Here is a 21,330-nt window from a genome sequence, read left to right as displayed (position 1 = left end):
TAAGTAGGTCTTATTTTCAGAGGATGTCTTATTTTTGGGGAACATGGTAGGAACCTTTACTCTGCTTTTGTGTTTTCTTATATGAGAATAAAAAATATAAATTAACAATTGAATGAGCATTTTAAATAATATTTTAAATTCCTTTTAATAATATGTAGTTTAATGGCTTAAAATTAATACAGGCTATATATTACTCTTCTATCCTTCAAAAAGTTTATTTTGCCAAATTGTATGCGATGTGTCATGTGTGATGTGAATAAGTGAGAGGCAAAATTGTATTTCTCTCTAAGACATGTCTAAAAAATTGAATACACATACTGTAAACAAGAAGAAATTATATCTATGATGTACCACCTTTAAAATAAATGTCGGATATTAGAACTACATATGTTAAAGTAATCTAAAATATCACAAGCCAAAATCCAACTAATTCTTCATGGATGTGAAAATAGTACTCACAGCCTGTAATTACTAGAGAGCACAGACAAAATTACAAATATGTATACATATTTTGAAAATATTTCTTAGCCCATCTGCAGAGCTTTAAAATGCTAAGTGCTTTAACTCCTATTTTATCCCTTATATCAAACTGTGTTTAATGACTAAAGTGAAACCTTTAAATGAACAAGTGATATGAAAAAGCCATATGTTTTTGAAGATCTCAAAGATATCAGAGGGTTAAGGTAACAGGAGGGCCATGGCCTTGGGATTCCTTGAAGTGTTTCGAGTTCTCTAAGTTTTCAAGGTCAGTATCATTCAATACCTTTCTCTGCTGATGTGGTGGGTGAGACCCATGCAGCATCACCACACAGCTAACTTGATGCTGGACTGTGGTTTGGATATTTTTGATGTGTATTTCTATTATTCTTGTCCTTTCTTCTCTCACTCAAAATAGCTCAATTTTAATGCAAGAAAGTAATGGCATTATCACAAATTTTTGAGCCATTCACATTTACATGAAAATTTAATATTTTTCCTTATTTGGTTTTTTAATCATTTTTCAGAATGTATTAATACATTAATAGTATATTAGTAATATATTTACATGTTAGAAAAAATTCTTACATCAGTTGTAAAAATTTCTTACAACTGAAATCAGCACAAATGGAGAGCAGACAAATCAGTGAAGGTATTATTGGAAAAGGTCAAGTGAGAGAGAAAAAACAAATTATATATTCTATATCAGAGAATAGCAGTGGGGACAGAAGTAGAAGATGAATGAAAATAAATGAAATAAATTGAATAGAAAAGAGGTGGTGACCCATTTTCTATCAAAGACTCATTACATGCCATGCCTCATTACATGAAAAGCAAATAACAGACAGGAGAGCAGGTTGTCATGCGAGAATATGGTTGAGTGGAGTTTCAGGCACATTGAACCCGTGATGCCAGTAAATACCTGTGGGCAGTGAGACACAGTCTGTAACTTAGAAATGAGATCCAGGCTGTTGGTAAAGACTGGAGTGTGGGGCAGTGCTTTTTCCAAAGCATCTCCCGATTTTCTGATTGCATAAACCTGGGGGCTTACTGAGGTTTCACTTTAATGTTTGAGTCATTTTAGACATATATATGGATTTGTGTTGGGTCTTACATAAAATTTATTTATTTTTTCCAAACCTTAGGTAAATATTGGGATCCAAGAAGATATTCTGACTGATTATTATTATACCTACCCCCTTTAAGAGGCACAAATGCAGTAAATAGCAAAAAGTATGTTGTAGAGAGGTAAGCCTATATGCAACCCCTCGTATTTAGCTCTGCGACCTAGATTATTCTCAGCTCCATATTACAGAAGGCATCAACATCCTACATAATAAAAGCCTTATATGCAAATGGACTGAAAGGTGAAACAACTGGTTGCTATGATGTTCACTGACCACCAGGGAGTAGATGTTCAATGCAGGAGGTGCCAAAAGTTCGTAGGCCCCAGACCAGCCAAGGCAGGTGCCAGTGGGGGCCTCCTAGTCACCCCACTGGTCACCCTAGAGATCGGCCCTGATCACTGGTCAGGCCTAAAGATCCTATCCATGCACAAATTTCATGCACTGGGCCTCTAGTATAATATAAATAAGCCACCTACACATTGACTTTTTTTTCTTCTTTTTTTTTTCACATTGACTTTTTATTCATTTCCTTTTAGTATGTGGTAATAAAAGTTCTTAGTAAAAGAGTCAATGAAATTTGATAAAGAAAATTAAGTAGAGAGCAAAGAAAGAAAAAAATTTCAGACCTAATACTATAATATGAAAATGATTTTTTTCTGCTGTAAAAAGACTTGACTATAAGCTTTCCAAGTGCAGAATGGCCTCCTGAATGTTTTGAATTTTAAGTTTTGGATATTGCCCTTTTAAATGGCTTACAGAGATGGTTTAATGATGACATCAGCTAGAATATAACCCACCTGAGTACAATGGACTATTTTATTCATGGATGTTTTCTGAGCTCCTAACCACTTATAATCATGTACTAATTGTGTTTAAGGAATCAATAAGAGATAAGACAACATTTTTGTCTTCTCTTCAGTGTTTTGGCATGCTCAATCTCAATTGAAATAATTCACAATAACTATTACTTCCAATCAGGGAAAGTGAGGATAATAAGGCAGAATTACACTTTACCACTGTCAGACTGTCTTTTACAGAGGAAAAAGGTTTCTAAATGAAAGATGGTGGGGACTTTGGACCCACTGGCTGGATGAAATTGACAGAAGTTCTCTTGCTTGTTAGACACAGTAAAATTAAAAGACTTCATACAAAAATCTTAGTTTGTCACGTATCTTGAAGGGAAGAATGGCATATCAGTAACTTTCTCATGAAGCAGCACGTGGTTTGCCCTGGGTGTGAGTTAGCTGGTCCCAACAGTTCTCACCATCATCCAATTGTCACTTAGGATGTTTACCCAGTGTTACCCTGGTTAAAGCAAATAAACATTCCACCAAAAATGAACATTAAATAAAAAGCAGTAAATGGCATCATAAGAAAGGCTTTATTCAAGGAAGGAATTGTGGTAACTTATAGGGATCACTACAGTGGAATTTTGCAGTGGGGGAGAAAGGTTGAGCTCAACTTAAATACAGCTCAAGAGCAGGAGAGGGGTCAGTGGATGAAAAATTGCCAAGAGGGGACCATAGGGGCAAGAGGGAATTTTTGCTGAAGGTAGATCCGGGAATCAGTCATCACCTGGGAGGTGGTGGAAGGTGAGACATCAGATTAGATACCGAGGTTGATCAGATATGCAGAGTGGGGGATTCTGGCTAAACTGATTGGGCAGGATTCTTTAAAAAAAAAAAAAAAAAAAAAAAAAAAAATATATATATATATATATATATATATATATATATATATATATATATATATATAATTGATTTTCCCCAGAGAGGAAGGGAGAGAGACAGAGAGCTAGAAACATCAATGAGAGAGAAACATCGACCAGCTGCCTCCTGCACACCTCCTACCGGGGATGTGCCCGCAACCAATGTGCATGCCCTTGATTGGAATCGAACCTGGGACCTTTCAGTCTGCAGACTGACGTTCTGAGTCCACTGAGCAAATGGATTTTGGCTGGGCAGGATTCTTGCTAACAATGTAACAATGCAGAGAGAAGCATGAAGTCCAAAATTAAGGCTTAGTTGATAAACAGTTCAGAGGAGACTGAGTAGAGTGTAGTTGAGAGTATCTTTATCACTAAACTGTACTAAACAAACCACTGAATTAAGGTTTCCCATGTGTTTGAAAGACAATGGAGTCTCTGGTAGCCACATAAACTCTGTTATAAGCGTGAAGGCTCTAGAATAGGAAAAGACTCAAGTTATAGATAGGCATGCTCAGTTTTCTTGCTACCTGCAACCTTCCTTGGACTCGGGAAATCCTGATCTATAAACCAAAAGGTCTTTACACTCTAAAATATCTCCAAAGTACTTTGATTTTCACTTCCAAGCACCTAGTAATTGAAACATAAACTAGTTTAAATCCATTAGCATTTGCAAAGCACACTCTGGTTCAAGAACTTCAAATTGGGATAGCAACTTGAAGGCAAGCCAGGCTCTGACCCAGCAGGTAGGGGCCACTTCATTAGCTCCCCCTGTTCAGCTAAACTTACAAAGCAAATGTGTGGGAAAACTGTGGGCAGATATAAATAAAATTAACTTCAGAGGCGTATTCAAGACCTCTCCTGCACTCTCACCTTTTATTTTCTTATCCCTGCAGACAAAAATAGAAAGTGTTTCAAGAAAGGAAAACAAACATTATTATTTTGCAAATTTCCAAATAACTAAAACCAGGATTAAATATATCACTTGAAAAATGTTATGGAGCCAAAACCGATTTGGCTCAGTGCATCGAGCATCAGCCTGCAGACTGAAAGGTTCCAGGTTCGATTCCGGTCAAGGGCATGTTGGTTGCAGGCATATCCCCAGTAGAAAGTCTGCCGAAGGCAGCTGATCGATGATTCTCTCTCATTGAAGTTTTTAACTCTTTATCCCTTTCTCTTTCTCTCTTAAAAAGTCAATAAAATATATATTTTTAAAAAAATGTTACAGAGATCACTGTCTCCGTGAAATAGGTTTTATCACAACAAATGCTTTTATTTTTTTTCCTTCTTAAAGTGATATCAATAAAAAAAACTAATGAACTAGGAAATAACCTCTCTTTCTTCCCCCATCAATTTATCAACATGAGGTGAGAATATGTATACTGGATTTGAGGTATCCACATGTTTTTTCATGAACATGAAGCAATTCAAATGCATTAAGGTTTAAAGAGAGAACTTTTGCTCTATTTTTAATCCTCATCTGAGATACTTTCCATTGATTTTTAGAGAGAGTAGAAGAGAGAAGAAAAGACAGAAAGATAGTGACGTAAGAGAAACACATCGCTTGGTTATCTCCTGGGAGCCCAACCATGGCCTGGGCCAGGAAGGAGCCTGCAACCCTTTGGTCTGCAGGCTAATGCTCTATCCACTGAGCCAAACTGGCTAGGGCAGTGGTCGGCAAACTCATTAGTCAACAGAGCCAAATAGCAACAGTACAATGATTGAAATTTCTTTTGAGAGTCAAATTTTTTAAACTTAAACTTCTTTTAATGCCACTTCTTCAAAATAGATTCGCCCAGGCTGTGGTATTTTGCGGAAGAGCCACACTCAAGGGACCAAAGAGCTGCATGTGGCTCGCGAGCTGCTGTTTGCTGACCACTGGGCTAGGGCCTTTAGCTCTATTTTAAAAGGCATTTAAGGGCAGCCATAGGTCTGTACATGGATATTCGACCTTCCCACCTACCTATGTTAGTTTCCTATTGCTGTCTGCACAAATCATCACTCAGTCCCTTAAAACAACACACATTTCTAATAGTGCTCTGGGCCAGGATTCCACAGTGCGTCTCAGTGGGCTGAAACCAAAATGGTGTGTTCCTGCTGGAAACAATGTTCCCTTACCTTTGCAATGTCTGGAGGCCCTGAGTCTGCGGCCTGTGGCCTCCCTTCCGCCATCTTCAGAGGCAGCAGCAAAGCACGTCCTAATGCAGTGTTTCCCAACCTTCTCTCATGATGAGAATCACCTGGTGGAGTTGTTAAAACACAGATTCCCGGATCCCAACTAAGAAGTGCTAAACTAGAATTTTTGAGAACATATAGGTAAAATTGCATACCTAACTTAGTGCTCTGTATATAAAATCTGTCTTAGAACACTAGTTAAGTATACAATTTTACCTATATGTTCCCAAAAATTCTAGTTTAGCACTTCTTAGTTGGGAGCCGGGAATCTGTGTTTTAACAACTCCACCAGGTGATTCTCATCATGAGAGAAGGTTGGGAAACACTGTCCTAATGCCCTCTGACTCCGACCACCTGGCCTGCCTCCCTCCTCCTTTTAAAGGGCCCTGAGATGACATTGGGCCCACCTGCCTAATCCAGGCACTCGCTCACATTAAAGCCTGCTGCTGAGCCTCCTTCATCTACCTGAGTCTTAATTCCTTGCTGCCAGGTAACACAAACTACTTGCAGGTGTCAGAGTTCAGTGGGTACAGCTTTTGGGAGGCAGGCATCATTCTATCTACCATCTCTCCAGCATTCAGAATAGAAGACATGTGTCCACGTGTCCACTACACCCAGTATCTTTGGACAGGTAGATCCTGTGCTGGACCGATCCATAAGTTATGTTTTAAATATCTCTGTGCCTCGGTTTTATAGTGAGTGAATTGAGAATTGATAATTATAGAACTCAAATGAGTTAGTTTATTTATGTCTAAAATTGTGTATGAAACAGAGCAAGCACCATATAAGCGTTGGTTCCTGCTTTTATTAATAAAATTAACATTGTTAATGACTGTGATGGAGCAGGTTTTGCTGGGTTTTAACAAAGTCCTTCACTTAAATGGGGTAGTAATTCATGGGGAGAGTAGAAAGTAGGAGCTGCCTTAATTGCATATTGCTCCATCGGCCTTCTCTGTCCGCTGCAGCCTCCTTTCACACCTTGTTGCCTGTCCTTACACACTGCCTGTGCTTATACCACAACCAACAAGCTAGGGAATGCCTCTCATTTTTGCTCACACACCCCTGCTTTTCCAGCCCTTTCCCTTCTTTCTTGCAGACTAAGATCCACGAAGTCCATAGATTCTGCAGTTTCAACCATGGTTCCTGAGAGGGCAACACTGAAGGAGTGTATGCTGGCAGGGTGGGGTCTACTGACCTCTCTACCGGTGTCTGGCTGGAGCTTAGGAGGGTAGGTGCCAGCATGTGAGAGACATGAGGTGTAACGGCTGGTAGACACTAGCTCTACACCCAGGAGTTCTCCTCTGGGTCTGCCGGGCCTGGATGGTGTAATAGGAACAAGGGGAGTTCTCTGCAGGCCTTGTGGCTGTGTAGCTGGGGGACTGTCAGAAGTAGTGATTATTACAACAGGCTTTATGATCTGTCAGCTGTGAGCACCAATCAAAGGTTCTGAGGTTCTCTAAAGAGATATGGGTCAGAATGGATGCCAGAGGTAGTATGTACTGTATATTCAGTGCAGAATTTGAGTGCTGACAATGAAATATGGATATTGTTGGTTCCAGTTTGAGGTATGGTGAGTGGGATGGAGGGAAAAGCACAGAGAACAATATAACGAGTAAATTAGAAGATTTCATTCTTTTTACTACTGATTAATATTCCACCAATTAAAAAAAAATCATTTGTGGAAGCATGAATGGACCTAGAAGGTATTATACTCAGTGAAATATGTCAGTCAAAGACAAATACCATATGATTTCACTTATATGTGGAATCTAAAAAAACCCCAAAATATGCTCTATACCTGACACTAAAGTAAAATTATATTGAAAGTAAATTGTAATTAAAAATTAGTGAAACTCCAAGAACACCTGTGAATTGTTTATTCTATTCTCTCTTCCAGAATGAGAAATTCTTACAATCAATCCTAAGTTTGGTGTTTGCCTTATTCCTCTCTCCTTCCCTTATGCCCTTCCTCCCTTATTACATCTTTTCTCTGCTCCTCTCTCATTCTCTTGCTTTTTTTCCTAATAATTTTAAGAACCACCACCCAAATATCTAATTTATAAATTGTGTAACCTTTGTATGAAATGAGGCAATGAAAGATCCAGGACTTGATTTCTCTCTCCATGTCTTCACCTTCTTTTATTCAGGAATTCCTTCATGCTACTTCTCCATGTAAAATTCTAGCTACCTTGAAAAGCCATTTGAAGATTTGTCATTTTTAGAGGCAGTTATGAATTCCTCCCACCAAATCATCTTTGGTCATTTGAATATGTATCACATTTTGCTTACCTGGGCTTTTGCCTTACTACATCATGTAATATGACCATTCTTTTACTTAACTCTTCTAATACTTAAAAAGACTTTTAGGAAAGAGATACCTCACTTGAAAAAAAAATTCTTTAATTGCTGCATCCTCTTTGTAAAATATCTTGTACATAGTCAGTGCCCATGAGATATTTGTTGAAGTCTGTTACACAAAATAAAATTAAAAATTGGTTTAATCCAGAAAATTTTATTTAAACCCTCACAGACCCTCTGACCTAGTCATTCAATCCCCATTCTGGAATTTCTGGAATTGCTAGAATAATGTAGCAGCAACTTGGGCCAAAGTACCACACAGTAGAATGATGTGGCTTGGTTTTTTACAGAGAGTAAGGGAGAAGGATAGAGAGTTAGAAACATCGATTGAGAAACACTGATCAGCTGCCTCCTGCACACTCCCTACTGGTGATGTGCCTGCAACAAAGGTACATGCCCTTGACCAGAATCGAACCTAGGACCTTTGTCTGTAGGCCAATGCTCTATCCACTGAGCCAAACTGGTTAGGGCTGATCTGGCTTTTAACAGCACACAATTACTCATACTCCTTCCTCCCCAACAAAAACCAGGGTTGCTGACTGGCCTGGTGGATATTCTTTAAATGCTTGAAGAGTTCATATGTGGACAAAATCTGACCAAAATGGCAGTAATAAATGACACTTATCTGAACAGTTAACATTTTTATTTCAAAAACAGAATACCATATATAACACTTTCTGAGAAAATAAGATACTGTAATTAAATGAATAGCATGGTAAACACAATAAGGATGTACAGAATCCTTCCAATGTGAGTTTATCCAAAGTTTATTTAAATAGAATGCAATTTAACTGGGGGATTTAAGAAGTGATTGCTGCCTTTCACAAAATAAAAGCTCTTTTGCAGGTTTCTCTTTGCTTTGTTTATTTAAACTTTACACTTCAATGTATAAGGGCTCGATCTTTTTAAATTTAGAATATATGTATTGGATTTGAATAAGTTGATGGGGCTATATGTATTATGAAAATTACATTTTTATCTTTGTAAGTAATAAACAGTGGAACTAACTTTGACACAAAAAGTGAATGGAGCCATTTAAAAGTTTTGTCTCATTCAAGTACAATATAGTACAAGATTCAAAACAGATTCTTTCTTGAAAATTGCAATTGCTTCCCATCCCTCTAAAGAAATGGGGGAAAAATAACAAGATACTGAACCATAAATATGATCTATTTATTCTCATTGGATTTCAATTTCTGCCTATAGTAGGGGTCCCTAAACATAAATAAAGCCTTTTGCTTTATTCTGGTTATAATCATGATTACCTGTTTAAAAAATAAAAAATTTAAATGTTATTTTTTTCTCTTCCTACCATATATCTTCTTTCTCCATAATAAGCTGACATGCACTTTTTGAATCAAATACACATGATATATATATATATCTAAGTAGAAAAATACATCCTTTAAAATTTCTGGCTCTACATAGAGACCTCATTCCTATTAGAAGCATGGCTGTTCAGGTTTATTTTGAAATCTCTTTCTCTGTTTATCAGCTAACTGTATGACAATGCTTCCCAAAGTGCATATCTCTTTTCCCCTTTTCCTTCAACCCTTATCAACTCAGGGTTTATTTAAGAGCTTCATCCATGTATAACTTTATACTGCTAGGTCTACCATATTTAAAGAGGTTGACCCAACAACTCAGTCACCCACACACACACAAGAAAAAATTGAATCTTGTAAAGCTAACATTCATTATTCAGTAGTTTAATCTACCATAGAACTTTCAGTTTAGAAATCTTCTTTAAGTAAATATTCTTCCCTTGAAGCTATCATAAAAATGGGAAGAATATTTTAAAACCATCAAAGTGGGCTTTTATAAACTGCTTCCCAAAGCCCATGAGTAGTGTACTTGAGGGGCAAGCGAATGAGTATCTTTAGAAAATGAGTTTTGAAATGTAAAATTTGATCGCTACTTGAGTATCTATTATTGTTACCAGTGATTCCCATTGGCTGAAAATGGAATGACTAGTAACAGTGATGATAGTTGTAAATCTGCATCCCATTATTTCAATTATTGAAGTCATAGAGGCCGGTTGTTTGATTTGTCTCATCCCACTGTCTTTTCTACTGCACAGATCGTTAAGAATGATTCACAAAGTGCTGCAGCCTTCAAACTATATACTCTAAAACGTGGCCAAGAAATAATTGCATGTTGTACTGAACATAAAATAATATGTGGCTTCAGAATATGTATTTGACACAAGGCTTGTCTGACCATTATACACAATTTTGTCAGTGTATGTGAAAATATTTATTACCTGCAACCATAGATACTACACACAAAATGTGTGTGTTATGTAACATTATATCAGCAATGCATTTTTCACTGTTTTGAAATTTCTTTTGGTATAATTTACTGTTCTGCCAAATACCATTTTAAAAATATGTGCACTAAGGAAAGGGATTGCTGTGCTACATTTGCAATTGTAATAATAGTTTTCTTGGGAATGCTAAATTATGTATTAATTTTATTCAAAGCTTTTATTTTCAAAGCAATTAAACTTATCGTTGATTGATATTTACCACCTAATGTTCCTGGAACACAAAAAAGAATATTTTTTATACATAATCTTCCACTACAATACATTGCTTGAGACTAGCTATTTCATACAACAGCATTCACATGAATTTTCAAACCGAAGAACTAAAATTATAGCAATTTTACTTGAAATCCATAAATCCATGCACAGGATTGTGTTCAACAGAATCACTAAATGCTTTTTATGCAAAGATGAACGAATCAATAAAAAAACAGAACTGATAAATCATTAGTACTTTAATGCAGAGTGGTGAGAGAAACTAATAAATCATGCATTTCAAGCACTTGTTTTCCTTATGGCATGTTTGAAAACATAAAACATGCAAAGATGAGGCTCAGGTCAATATGAATGAACAACACTGAACTGCTCAGAATAGCATTTCACTTTATATCATAGGTTAAATGAAACACTAGGAAAGTACTATTCCACAATTTTCTTAGACACTCAGAAAATCCAACAATGCCATGAATATATTAAACAATAATCTAGACCGTTATTTCCAAATACACATTTAAAAAGTCATAGAGATGGGAGTGGAGTAGGTGAGGAGGCTAACTGCATGCATGTTTTTTCTCAGTGAGCTCAATATTATTACAGGTATCAATTTATATTAGAAAAAACTGATACAACCATATACTTTCTCAAGTGGACTTAACTGATCCATGAAAAATTATAGACAGTTATACAACGGACAAAAAAAAAAAAAAAAAAAAAAAAGCAAGAAATCAGCTTTTTGTGTATAACTTCTGTTAAGTTAATAATATTGAGCTTTGATAATGTTGTATGACCCACTATTTCTGAACGATGAGAATTTTAATTATAATTAATGGGTAATTCACTCTCTTCCACAGTTTTAGTCATCACAGAATTAATCATAAGAACCATAAATTTCCCCCATAATTAATTATTAAAACATTTCTCTCAGGCATCGTTTTGTGAATCTTTGGTGGGAAACACAGCTTGTTAGGCACATAGTTTAAAACACCTATTTGGTTACTGATGTGGTTATGAATAATCTCCTAGATTTACATGCAGAAAGGAATAAGGCTTGTCATAGTACCACACCTTACTGCTAAGTAACATGTTTTCACTTATTTCTGGAATAAAAAACAAAACTAAACAAAATAAAAAACCACTTTCTCTTTTTCAGCACAAGAAAATTTTATGGCTGACATTTTAAATTCCACTCAGAAGCATTAAGAAGTTAAAGAAAAAAATAGGTACAACAAGGTATCATATACCACTATTTAATAAAATCGTTCGAGAAAAGTTTCTCCTCAAGTCATAGGTCAAAGACTATTGGTATACTGATTCTAAAAGGGAAAAACTAAAGTAATCTGCAACTTTGATCAGTGTAGCATTACTGATCAGTACTTATTGATAACTGAAATCACACCGAGAGTCACATTTTCCACGGTATTTCCTTTTTTTATGTTTAAACGTGTGTTTTTTTTGTTTAGTTTTTTAATCACAGGTTACGAAATAGAACGTGGGGAGGAATGGATGGTAGACATGAAAACCTATAGGAATGCATGCAACAAAAATATGCAGTATCACTTCACGTAAACTTCTGCTTTCTTCATGCAAGGATGCCCATAAGAACTCAGACAAATTTTCTAATAGATGAGTTTTACATGAACTCAGTAACAAAAGCCATTAAATCAATTCCATGATTTTGCATGAGTAGGAGACTTGAAAGGATTCAAAGATTTCCAGCATAAGTTTTCCATGGCCCAATTATGATAATTAGATCTCTAAGAATGAAACGACACAGGGATTATTCCTTGCTTCGGTTTCTTGTTCTTTGGACGAGGGAGCAGAACAACCCAGTTTTTGGAGGAGGGCCCATCAGCATTGGGGCTTGGTTCTTGTGTGTAATTTTTATCTAGGAAAGAAAAGAAAGAAAGAGTAATTTCCAGATATCATACCAATCTCCGAGAATCTTAAACTAATTACTAAAACACCACAAGTATAAAAAGGTAGTTTCTGAATTTCTATTATTTAAAAAACTATTTTTAAGAGAGATAAAACTAAGCATTTGAACCATATTCCAATGCTCAAGGTACAAAAAACATTAAAATTAACCGAGATTTCCTTTTAATTATCATGTTACTTCTAATCTCGCTTGTAATAACAATTCCCAATTCTTTATTTAGGTTACATGATTATCTAGTATAATTTATTAACCACTAGTTACGTTTCATTTGTTTAACGCAGAAAAGGATGCGTGATTATAGTATTCGAAATCCCAGCTATAGTCAAACATCAAGAGGCACTTGGTATCAAGGCAAGCTTTATTTATGTTACTAATCAGATTGTTTCTCTCTTTCAACACGAACTGAAAGGCTTAATTTCAAAACAATCATTAGAACTGAACCTCACAAGCTAACATGCATAAAAGGTCAGGAATGATGAACTACTTTTCTAATTTGTTAATTAATTGGTAATAGAATAAAATCAAATATTGAAAAGCCTACTTAAAACACTTTGAGAGACTGTTCTAAAGCTACTCGTTTGGATTTCTTTGATATAAAACTACGAATCACCTTAAATGAGACAAGCTTAAAGTAGATTATGTCTGCAATTTTCTCTAATTCAAGTCTAAATTGGAGAAGACATTTTGTGAATATACGCTATGCTCAAAGCTAATTGAAAGCAATTATCAAAGTGGCATTTTGTCTGTGACTTTAAGATACATTGGGAGATAATAAATGATTATCATTATGTAATAAAAAGGTCACATCTTGCCTTTGGGCTAGTGATGCTGAGAGTTTTTCAAAAGCAATCTGAGACATTTTCTTTAGAGAACTGTGACTAATACAAGAACCATCGCTTATTAAATATCAGTTGTCACCTATACAGCACCCACATCAGAGATGAGTATTTCTTTCAGAAAGAAACACACCTCATTAAAAGCTGCAAAAATATATCTCTTAAAGTGCATACCTGACATTTTCAAGTTAAAATGAATATCCTTCACTTGTCATTCACTAATAGCGATGAAATTAAAAAAAAAATGTTTGTCACGTGGACAGGATCATTAAAATCAGTACAGGGGCTTTTGGGAAATAGAGATTTACTTCACAGTCTCCAAAGACAGAAATATGTCAAAACCCTGGAAAAATGAACAACTTTATTTAACTCTGTTGGAATCAGGTTATTCTGGGAAGATTCAGTGTTCTCTTCACTGTAAAAATAAATTGCACCTGTGAAAGGCTACCAGGCTAAACAAGTCCCTAATGCTCTGGATATACAATTTTACTTCATTTTTATCTTATGAACTAGGAAGTTATAATCATATAGTTAAAATATAAGAGTGCACTTATATATGTAGGATCAAAGAAATCTCTATCAGACTTTCTTTTAATAATTTAGCTTTGGATTACCATATGCTATTGATTTTATTTTATTTAAAATATGTTTTTATTTATATATATTTTTTGAGCGAGAGTAAGGGAGAGGGAGAGAGATATAGAAACATCAATAGAGAGAAACATCAATCGGTTGCCTCCTGTGCATGCCCTACTGGGGTGATCAAGCTCGCAACCTGGGCAAGTGCCCTGATCAGGAGTTGAACCAGGGTTCTCTTGGTTCATGGGTCAATGCCCAACCACTGAGCGACATTGGCAGGGCATGCCATTGATTTTAAACTCCTCTGAATCTTATCTTTATGCAGTATCGAATACTACATCATTCATTCATTTACTCATTTTGCAAAATTGTTTGAGCCCCTATCTCGCTTCAGAAACTTAAAAAAAAAATACACACTACACATTCTCTGTGCCCAAGAAGTTACAGTCAAGTAGGAAAGAGAAATTTAAATTTAACAAGCACAGCAATAATGACATAGATGTCAAAATAGGAGACTAAGCAGAAGGGCACAATTTCTTAATGTTGTACTTGAACATGAATCTTTTTACACAAAAATATCATTTTTTAGATAAGTTCCTCGGGAAGAAGTAGTCACATATTATTTCTATAATAACCTTCGCTTCCAATAGAACATTAGCAGTTAAAGTAAGAAGGTATACCTTCTGATTCACAGTTGCTATCCTAAATCCTTTAAAGGGTATAATGGTATTAGGACATGTTGTACACAAGATCATTATTATCAATGGAAGAAATATACCATGGTAGTCAAAGCATAGCCAAAATACCCAAAAATTTTTGTGTGGGAGGTTTTGTTTGGTTTTTAGGTATTTGAATTTTGTTTGATTATGGCTATCTTTATATCTGCAATCCTTTTTTAAAAAATTTTTTTTAAGGAATCACATGGTGTTCTGCCTTCAAAAATAGCACAGTATCTCATTCAGTGCACTTGACACAATGGGACATTTAGTTCATGTTACTGATGATTAGGGAGTTCTAGTCTTCAGTTTCCAGACAGGAGAGCACCAGTCCTATTTTAAAATTATCTATAACCTGACCTCTTTGTTGTTGCTTCAATCCTATGGTCAAAGTGCACAACTCTTTCTTTAATCTTTCTTTTTATTTCTGTAAAAATTAAATTTCCATCTTTTATATCTGTTGTTTATGGTAATGAGAAACAATTGGTTGCTTTCCTCTTAGTTGGGGGAGATAAGATGGAGGAAACTAGCACCCATGAAATCTATATTATGTATCGGGGCTCTTTGCATATGCTATTTAATTGTAAAATTACATATCTTTTGTATTTGGGCAGAATCAAAAGCCACTCTATTGAGGATGAGAATCATTCCAGTCCAGGTGAACCGTTGCTGTGGCAATCACAGAAGCTCCAGGTGTAGACTTCAGAAAACTGTAGGGACTTAAGTGTAGCTTCCAGTTGGGGGTAAACCTGGTTAAGGGGGCCTCAGCAGGCTGGAAAAATGACTCAGATGCCTGTTTTGTATATATTCCATACTCCTGTTGCTTTTGTTTTGAATATTCCCACTACCCTTTATTATTAAGGGTAGTATGTCCCTCCCTCAGCTTATCAGAACATCCAGCTCAATGTCCAGTCCCTAGAGACCACCTCTACCCACCTAAGGGCCTAGCAAAGCATTCTGATAAGATTAAAATAGAAGGCAGAGCTATTATCTCTTCAGGGGGTTCTCCCTGCTTCCAAAATAATAACTTTCCCATTTTTAAATGTTCATTTCATCTAATTTTATTCTCTCAACAACTCTGGGAGGTAGGTGTTAACATCCTTCATCTTCAATATAAGACAAAACGTACACAGGTTCTATAACCTGCCATTACATAGGACAAGTTGGTGAGTTCCAAAAAAGTCTTTGAGAGCTTAATCCAGATCCCCCAAATGCTCCCCATTTCCCACCTCTGTGCCAGTTACTGTCCTATAGAGCAGTCCCCTGCTTTTCTGCCAATCAAACTTCTGTCTGGCCCAGCTCAAATCACACTTTATTGTGACATTTCAAAGCACAGGGACACAAAGAAGGTTCTAGATGCCCTCAGAAAGGAAAAACAGGTCATTTACAGAAAAATATAAAAATCAGCATGGCACCAGGCTTCTCAAAAACATTAGAGCTAAAAAAGAATATGGAGACACACCTTCAAACCCCAGAGGCAAAGTTAATTTTATCCCAGACTTCTATACTTAGTCAGTGTATTGATTAGATGCAAGGGTACAATGAAGACATTTTCAGTTAGAAAAGGATCTAGAGAGTTTATCTTTTCTATGCCCTTTAAAACACGTCTGAGGGTGTTCTCCAGCAAAACAAAAGAGTGAGCTAAGAAAGAGCTTCAAAGACCACAGGGCCACACTGACATCACCAATGACCGGGGAAGCTGTAGAGCAACAGTCCCATACACCGCTGGCAGAAATGGCAGAAAGATCATTCTAAGCTCATCACACACCCAAATTACCTCAAGACTTGATCTCCCTCCTGAACGAACACCGGACCTAGGCTGAACAGCCCCTTCCCCAACACTGAGTCAGTCACTCTCAACACTGCCTTCACCAACTTCCTGGCTCCTACCCCTAAATCTCTTTCTAGTAAGATTATCAATATACACATCACAAATAAAGATGAAAGCATGAGGCTGAAACACAGCCACTTTGGAAGACAGGACAATGACAATAACGTGCAATGAATACTACAATATACTGCAGAGATTTCCTCAGGATGCAATAGGAGCACAAAGCATGGCATTTAGATCCTGGTGGAAGGACAGGGCAGAATTAACCCTGATGGTTAGCGACATCACTCTGGAAGCATAGATTGGGGCTGGGTGCCATACCAGAGGCAGGAGATCAGGTGGAAGGTTAATTACACCCAGAAAAGCCTGCAGTGGACTTCACTATGGCGGAGGCAGAGTGGAGAGCTCCCAGGGAGGCCTGATTTACAGGACGTGGTACTAGTGGATGGGCTGTGTGGGATATCTGAAAAGGAAACAGTTCTGGTAGGATTTTAATGCTTTCATCTTTGTTTGTGATGTGTGTGTTGATAATCTTACCAGAAAGAGATTTAGGGGTAGGATCCAGGGAGTTGGCGAAGGCAGTGTTGAGAGGGACTGACTCAGTGTTGGTGAAGGAGCTGTTCAGCCTAGGTCTGGTGGTTCGTTCAGGAAGGAGAACAAGTCTTGTAGATTTAGGTGTGTGATGAGTTTATAATGATATACACTGAGAAGAGATTATGGGACAGTGTGGCTAATCCAACTCTCAGAGGCTAGACTATGAAATTGAGGAAGTACTGACATTTTAGCAGGGAGCAGGGGAATGACGTCCTATGAAGGGAATCTAAGCACCAGGAGCCAGGGAGGTGGGAGAAATGCCAGAAGAAAGCACCAGCATATGAACTTGACAAATCAGTCCTCAGGGTGGCTATTAATGAGGCTGAAACCATCCAATTGCACGTGTACAGGCTAGACGTGCCTCAGTTTGCCTCAATGTTTTGCATAAAAGTGATTAAGTTACTGAATTTTTTACACCACTTCTAAATATAGGAGTCATTACATCTGAGAGCCGTGAATTACAGGATTGTTAAGTACTTAGCTGCTCATGTACTTCAGAGGTCGCCAAGCATTTTCTGTAAAGGGCTAAATGGTAACTATCTGGGCTTTCTGGGCTATAGGGTCTCTGTAACTACTCAACTTGGCCCCTGTGGCATGAAGTATCCATATACTACAATATATATAAATGACTGGCCGTGGCTATGCTCTAGTTCAACTATGGATGGCATCTACAATTTGAATTTTAACATTCTTATTTTGATTTTCTTCAACCAATTAAAATGTAAAAACAAAAACAAACAAACAAAAGAAAAACACACAATACAAAACTTAACTCTTTGGTTATACACAAACAGGCAACTATTCAGATTTGGCCCAAAGGACATAACTTGCTGATTGATCCCTGATATAATTATAGTCAAATGCTGAAAATTACATCTAAAATTATTAGGCATATGGTAGAAGCAACACATTTTAATTTAAAATTACAGCCTAATGGGTCAGTAGCTAAAAAATGAATGAAAGTGCAAGTAATTTCATTTGCTATGCTGAGTGCTGCCATTCAGAATTCATTCAGTGAAAATTCTGAATTGGAATATATACTGGCTTTCCCAGTTTTGATAATAAATGCATCAACTGATCAAGTTTGGCTTAAATGCATAATCTCTTTATTGCTTTACACCAGGGTGGGCTTAATAATATAATAGTTCTTAGAAAGCACCACAGCAGGTAGCATTTTTCTATTTAAATATTCTCCCTGTATCTAGCCAATATTTTTCCCCCAGCTTCATCTCTTTAAGAGTTCATTATCGCTGGATTTATTCAGCTACCTTAAAAATGAATGGGGTTTTCAGAGCAAAATAAATGCCATAAAGTATCTGTGGGAGAGATCATTTAGCAATTATCTGGAACATTAGCAGTTACCTAGCTTGATTCTGGAATAAGATTATCTCCTTCCAATAATGGAAACCATTTTGAATTCATGCGTGTAGCTGAGCCATATGACAGGAATAAAGAGCATGCTAAATTTTTCAAGTTCATAACTGCCAAAAAGCAAAGCAATGAAACATAACAATTTTCTAAAATTTCTGTGCCAGCTTCTTTATGATTCCAGCCATTATTTTCTGAAATGATAGTCATTTCCAAGTTTAATGTTACAGACTTTGATCTAACATCAAATCCAGAGAAATCATTGAAAAGAATTTACAATAAATCTTTAAAATATGGGTTTGAGAGGTTTACTTGCTGGTGAAATTCACAGGAATTTTAAATATGAATCATAATGAGAAAAGAGAAACTTTTCCTTAAAAGCGAAGGGCTATTTGGCCACATTGCAGGGGAAATACTAGTGATCATACTTGGATTTAAAATTTTTTTAAAGATAAAAATTTGGTTCTCCTTCCAAAATATTTCATGGTTGTAAGTTGGTTGCCTGGGAAGGTCAACATATTTTTAAAACTACCTTTTTATAATGCCCATGTCTCTGCAGAGTAATGTAATCCACAATTTTAACCCAGTCATTGTTTTTCTTTTCCAGCCTTTCTAAAAAACAAAACAAACAAACACACACACACAAAACAAACAAACAAAAAATAAACTCAAAAATATCACAAAGAGATTCTCATCTTTGACTATAACTGGAGAATATTTACAATATTTACTACTTGTGATTCTAATTTTCTTACTGAATGATATTACAGATATTTTTTGCTTTATGGGTTTAAGATCATGAACTTGAGAGTCGAGGCAAGGATTTGAGTGCCAACTTGGCCACTGGACAGAACAGCTCACATTTTTTAGCCTCAGTCTCTATTTCCTAAAGGAAGATTTAAAAAAAGCACCTACTTTATAGGACTACTGCAAGTACCAAATGAGACTATGCATGTTGCCTACTATTTTTAGTGGAATTATGTTTAGTCCAGTGGAGAGCACATTTTGCTCACCCCTCTCCTAGCTGAGACAACCAGGCTTTTAGGATTCCTTGGGTGACATTGGGAGATGGCTTATCATGGCCATCTGCCTTCTCTCTGAGGAGGCCAGAAGCACCTGGTTGCATTCCAGACACATGCCTGGTTCCACCTCTACCCAAATAAAAGAGTAGAAAATAGACCCACAGGGGACATTTACTAACTCACAGAAAGAATGGGTTTTTTAAAAGCAATGGGGACCAATAAGCACATACTGACATATTATGAAAAGAAAGTTCATTAATGAGCTAAGTGCTAGACTCTGCTATACCCTCGGCTATTTGGAACATCATATCATTGATCTTAAAGACAGTTTATCAATGTTAAACTATTTAATGGTAATACAGTTTATTTTACATGTTATCCGTAAAAAAAAAATTGCCATCACATAGTGTGGTAATAACTGACTTTCGTCACAATATGCCCTACTTCACTGATCAGGGAACACAATTTTTAGTTGAGTTAAATTAGAATGGAGAGAAAAATAACCTACATATTACCCAGATTCTCCTCTTCCAAAGAATTGTTCTATCACTTATTCAATTGTCAATTGTTCAAGTCAGAATCTGGATCTTCTTTGGCTCCTCCTCCTTACCTCCTATAAACAATCTAGCAATTTTATCCCTCAAATATTTTCCATATCTGTGTGTGTGTGTGTGTGTGTGTGTGTGTGTGTTTTGTCTTTCTACTACTACTACTCAAGCCTAAACAAATTGATACAAATCATAAACCTTCAACTCATTTGAATGTAAGATCATTCTTTGCCAGCTAGGGAAATTTAATCTACTTCACATCAAATCATTGACTGTACATTATACTTATTCATTAAAGTGATCATTCAGTGAAAATACATTTAAAAATATATTAAATGGTAAAAGTGATAGGTTTTAAAAGAAAAGAAAAGGAAAAAAAAGAAAAGAAAAGGAAAGTCTCCTAAATGGTTAAATCCATTCCCCACCAGGAATGTTCTTATCATCATGCAAATCTGATCACATCACCTTCTCTCCTGCTTAAACTCTCTTTAGTTCCATATGCCTCTTAAACCAAAGTTAAAAATCCTTCCCATGAGCTTCCAGGCCCTGCGGTTCTGATTCCCACCGAGTCACCAGCCTTCCCCCACACATCCTGTTCTTATCTAGCACATCAGCTTTCAGAGCCTTGGGCACACCATGCTCCTCCCCACCTCATGCCATTCCCGTTCCCTTTGCATAGGACAGTCTTCCCTCCCTTGGGTTCTTAGGTCTATTTTGAGTTCCTTTGAAAGTCTTCTTAGACCTCCTTTGAGGTGGTCAATTTTCTGTATTATACCCTTTCATGGTACCACAGCATCATATTATCACAGTGCCACAACGTCTCAGTACCATGAACATTATGTTCACAGAACTTATATCATTACTGGAATTTTATATTTGTGTGACTCAGGGGAATGTATAACTTAACTGAGTTCAGAGGGCATGTCTGGTTTTGCTTTATTTTCACTTAGGGCTAAATATCAGAACCTTTATTGAGAAGGAATTTAGTAAGTATTTGTTGAAGAAATGAAGAAATGAATATGATATTCTTGACTTAACTTGGATTACACAGTTGTATTCTATTCTTAATTTTTACCTGTTGACTTGAAAATCATGTTGAATGATACTTATTTTGTTCACTCCATGGAATTGTCATGTGGATAAAAACAATGTAACATGTAAAATTCTTCAAACTTTTTGTCTCCTCAAATGAAAAATGTGTAACTTTGTTCTGGATACTCAAAGAAATAATAATAATAAAAAAATCACAATCAATGATTAAATTATATTCAATGCATTTTTATTAATAGTTTTTTAATTCAAAATTTTATTTGAAGTTGGTAACTCATCCTGGGAACCTCTCAATGAAAACACTGAACCTTGTTCTCTGCTGGTAGATAAGAATGCTAATTCTTTAAACCTTTCAACATCACAGGTTGTTGCTCTTTGAGGAAAAGCTTAGAATGTGTTGGCCATATTTTCTCATTTTAATACACAAAATCAGAAAAAAAAGACAAACTAGATAAAGTATGAC

General features: G+C 36.3%; 1 protein-coding gene across 2 annotated transcripts in view; it reads right to left on the bottom strand.

Moving 5' to 3' along the window:
- Positions 1-8,468: 8,468 nt before the first annotated feature.
- Positions 8,469-21,330, bottom strand: part of DGKB (diacylglycerol kinase beta) — a 431,951-nt gene continuing 419,089 nt past the window's right edge. For both annotated transcript variants that reach the window (XM_036429287.2, XM_045578212.1), the window contains one exon: positions 8,469-12,272. In XM_036429287.2, coding sequence (XP_036285180.1) covers positions 12,165-12,272 — 108 coding nt within the window. In that variant the 3' untranslated portion in view covers positions 8,469-12,164. The remainder of the gene's footprint in view (positions 12,273-21,330) is intronic.

This window comes from Pipistrellus kuhlii, unplaced genomic scaffold (genome assembly GCF_014108245.1).
Source record: "Pipistrellus kuhlii isolate mPipKuh1 unplaced genomic scaffold, mPipKuh1.p scaffold_m20_p_10, whole genome shotgun sequence".
In the NCBI taxonomy this organism is placed as follows: domain Eukaryota; kingdom Metazoa; phylum Chordata; class Mammalia; order Chiroptera; family Vespertilionidae; genus Pipistrellus; species Pipistrellus kuhlii.
The sequence above is the reverse complement of the archived record's forward strand: the minus strand, read 5'-3'. Positions and strand labels throughout refer to the sequence as shown.